This window comes from Engraulis encrasicolus, chromosome 20 (genome assembly GCF_034702125.1).
Source record: "Engraulis encrasicolus isolate BLACKSEA-1 chromosome 20, IST_EnEncr_1.0, whole genome shotgun sequence".
In the NCBI taxonomy this organism is placed as follows: Eukaryota; Metazoa; Chordata; class Actinopteri; order Clupeiformes; family Engraulidae; genus Engraulis; species Engraulis encrasicolus.
This window is the reverse complement of record NC_085876.1, coordinates 15,682,753-15,685,252: the sequence shown is the minus strand read 5'-3', so window position 1 is coordinate 15,685,252 and position 2,500 is coordinate 15,682,753. Positions and strand designations below refer to the sequence as shown.

Below are 2,500 nucleotides of genomic sequence, written 5' to 3'. Positions count from 1 at the left end.
CTCGTACTCCTGATACAGCCCATAGATAGATCATCATATTCTGATGTCTTTACCTCGTACTCCTGCTTGAGGCCGTATCCCTGTACCCCTGTTCCCTCTTTACCTCGTACTCCTGCTTGAAGCCGTATCCCTCTGATGTCGTAACCTGCATTACCTCATACTCCTGCTTGGCGCTGATAGATAGATCATCTCTCCACCTGCATTACCTCATACTACTGCTTGGCGCTGATAGATAGATCATCTCTCCACCTGCATTACCTCGCACTCCTGCTTGAAGCCAATTAGATATCCTCTCCTGCAATACCTCGTACTCCTGCTTGAAGCCGTATCCCTCTGATGTCGTAACCTCGTATTGCTTGAAGCCGATAGATAGATCATCTCTCTTGCCATATTCTGATGTCTTTACCTCATACTCCTGCTTGAAGCTGATACTGTAGATAGATCATCTCTCTTGCCATATTCTGATGTCTTTACCTCATAGTCCTGCTTGAAGCCGATAGATAGATCACCTCTTGCCATATTCAGATGTCATTACCTCGCACTCCAGCTTGAAGCCAATAGATAGATCATCATATTCTGATGTCTTTACCTCATACTCCTGCTTGAAGCTGATACTGTAGATAGATCATCTCTCTTGCCATATTCTGATGTCTTTACCTCATAGTCCTGCTTGACACCCTATCTCTGTACCCCTGTTCCCTCTTTACCTCGTACTCCTGCTTGAAGCCGTATCCCTCTGACGTCTTCATCTGGTTGATGTGCTGCAGCAGGTCGGCCACGCGCACGGCGGGGTGCAGCTGCCCCGTGTGGTAGGGGGAGCTCTTGCGGCGGCAGTGGCGGCGAGGAGATCCACCCAGCAGGCTGCTCGACTCGTTCACCGAACTACGCTGCTCATCTATAGGGGAGAGACACAGAGATACATACATCCAGACACACAGGCAGACAGATAGAAAGACAGACAGCCAGACAGAGAGACAGACAGACAGAGAGACAGACAAACGGGCAGATGGACAGACGGACAAACAGACAGACAGACAGACAGACAAACGGGCAGGTGGACAGACGGACAGACAGACAGACAGACAGACAGACAGACAGACAGACAGACAGACAGACAGAAAGACAGACAGACAGAGAGACAGACAGACAGAAAGACAGACAGATGTCAAGACAACAATAGGTGGGAATAGATTCTCCTCTCGAAACAATCCAGTGGCACATATTCCAAATGACTTTGTTTACCAAGTGATTAGCTAGTAGAATAACATCCTGGTTGAATCAGACAGGTAAAACAAGGTCATTTGGAATATGAGGCCCTAGATTGTAACCAATGAATACGCTTTGGCCATCACTGATAATGAATACATTATCATAATGAAATAATTGCCGACATAATTATAAAAAGAATATAAATGGATTTGTCCTCTTGTACATCAGTGTATAACATTTCCCATTAACAACCGGATTCTCAATCCATCATGTTCTCTCACTGTAATACTGTATAAAATGCATACTGCAACTGCGCCTGTTGTCTCCTACACTCTTCAAAGGTCTGCGTCAGTCATAAATTTACATTTAATTAATTAAACGTATAAGTCCTATCTAATACAGACGTAAAGGATTCATAAATGTGAGAGGAATATCTTGAATTCAATAAGTTAATTAATGTTGCAACAAAGCGTGCAAAATGATCATGATTACGCTTACTGAAGAGGAGCACCCTTCCGGCATATTTAACTTATCACTAATGAGCGTGTTATATAACATTATAATATATAGCAGGGTTTCCCAAACTGTGGTGCGTGCACTCCTGGGGTGCGCGGCCTGCCATAAGGGGGTGCGCGAGCTAAATAGATCAATGGTGGATATGTAAGTTTTTATTGGAAAAGAGGTTTCCCCAAAACAACTGTGCATAATGTGCTGTGAATGCACAGTGAATCATACTTGCGTGGCCGTCAGCACATCAAAATATTCGCATAGGGGGTGCGCGAACCACACTGAAATGTACAAGGGGCTGCGCAGGGGAAAACATTTGGGAACCGCTGATATATAGTATACAGCCCACACGCATGCACATACTCATACATACTGATTGAACTGATGTTTGTGCATGCTTCCTTGAGTTTTTAAAACTCAAATTATCATCACAAACCACAGTCGGACGTAAACAAACACACCCACGCACGTACATGTCTGTGCAAGTGTGTGTACAATGTGTGTGTGTGTGTGTGTGTGTGTGTGTGTGTGTGTGTGTGTGTGTGTGTGTGTGTGTGTGTGTGTGTGTGTGTGTGTGTGTGTGTGTGTGTGTGTGTGTGTGTGTGTGTGTGTGTGTGTGTGTGTGTGTGTGTTCTCTTACTGCGTGTACTTGTCTGCATGTCCATGAAGGAGTGTGTGGTGCGTTCATCCTGCTGTAGTGTGTGTGTGTGTGTGTGTGTGTGTGTGTGTGTGTGTGTGTGTGTGTGTGTGTGTGTGTGTGTGTGTGTGTGTGTGTGTGTGTGTG

General features: G+C 45.2%; 1 protein-coding gene across 1 annotated transcript in view; it reads right to left on the bottom strand.

Moving 5' to 3' along the window:
* LOC134436339 (receptor-type tyrosine-protein phosphatase U-like) overlaps nt 1–2,500 on the bottom strand; it is a 310,831-nt gene that overhangs the window by 59,150 nt on the left and 249,181 nt on the right. The window contains exon 18 of the mRNA XM_063185499.1: nt 708–895. Coding sequence (XP_063041569.1) covers nt 708–895 — 188 coding nt within the window. The remainder of the gene's footprint in view (nt 1–707; nt 896–2,500) is intronic.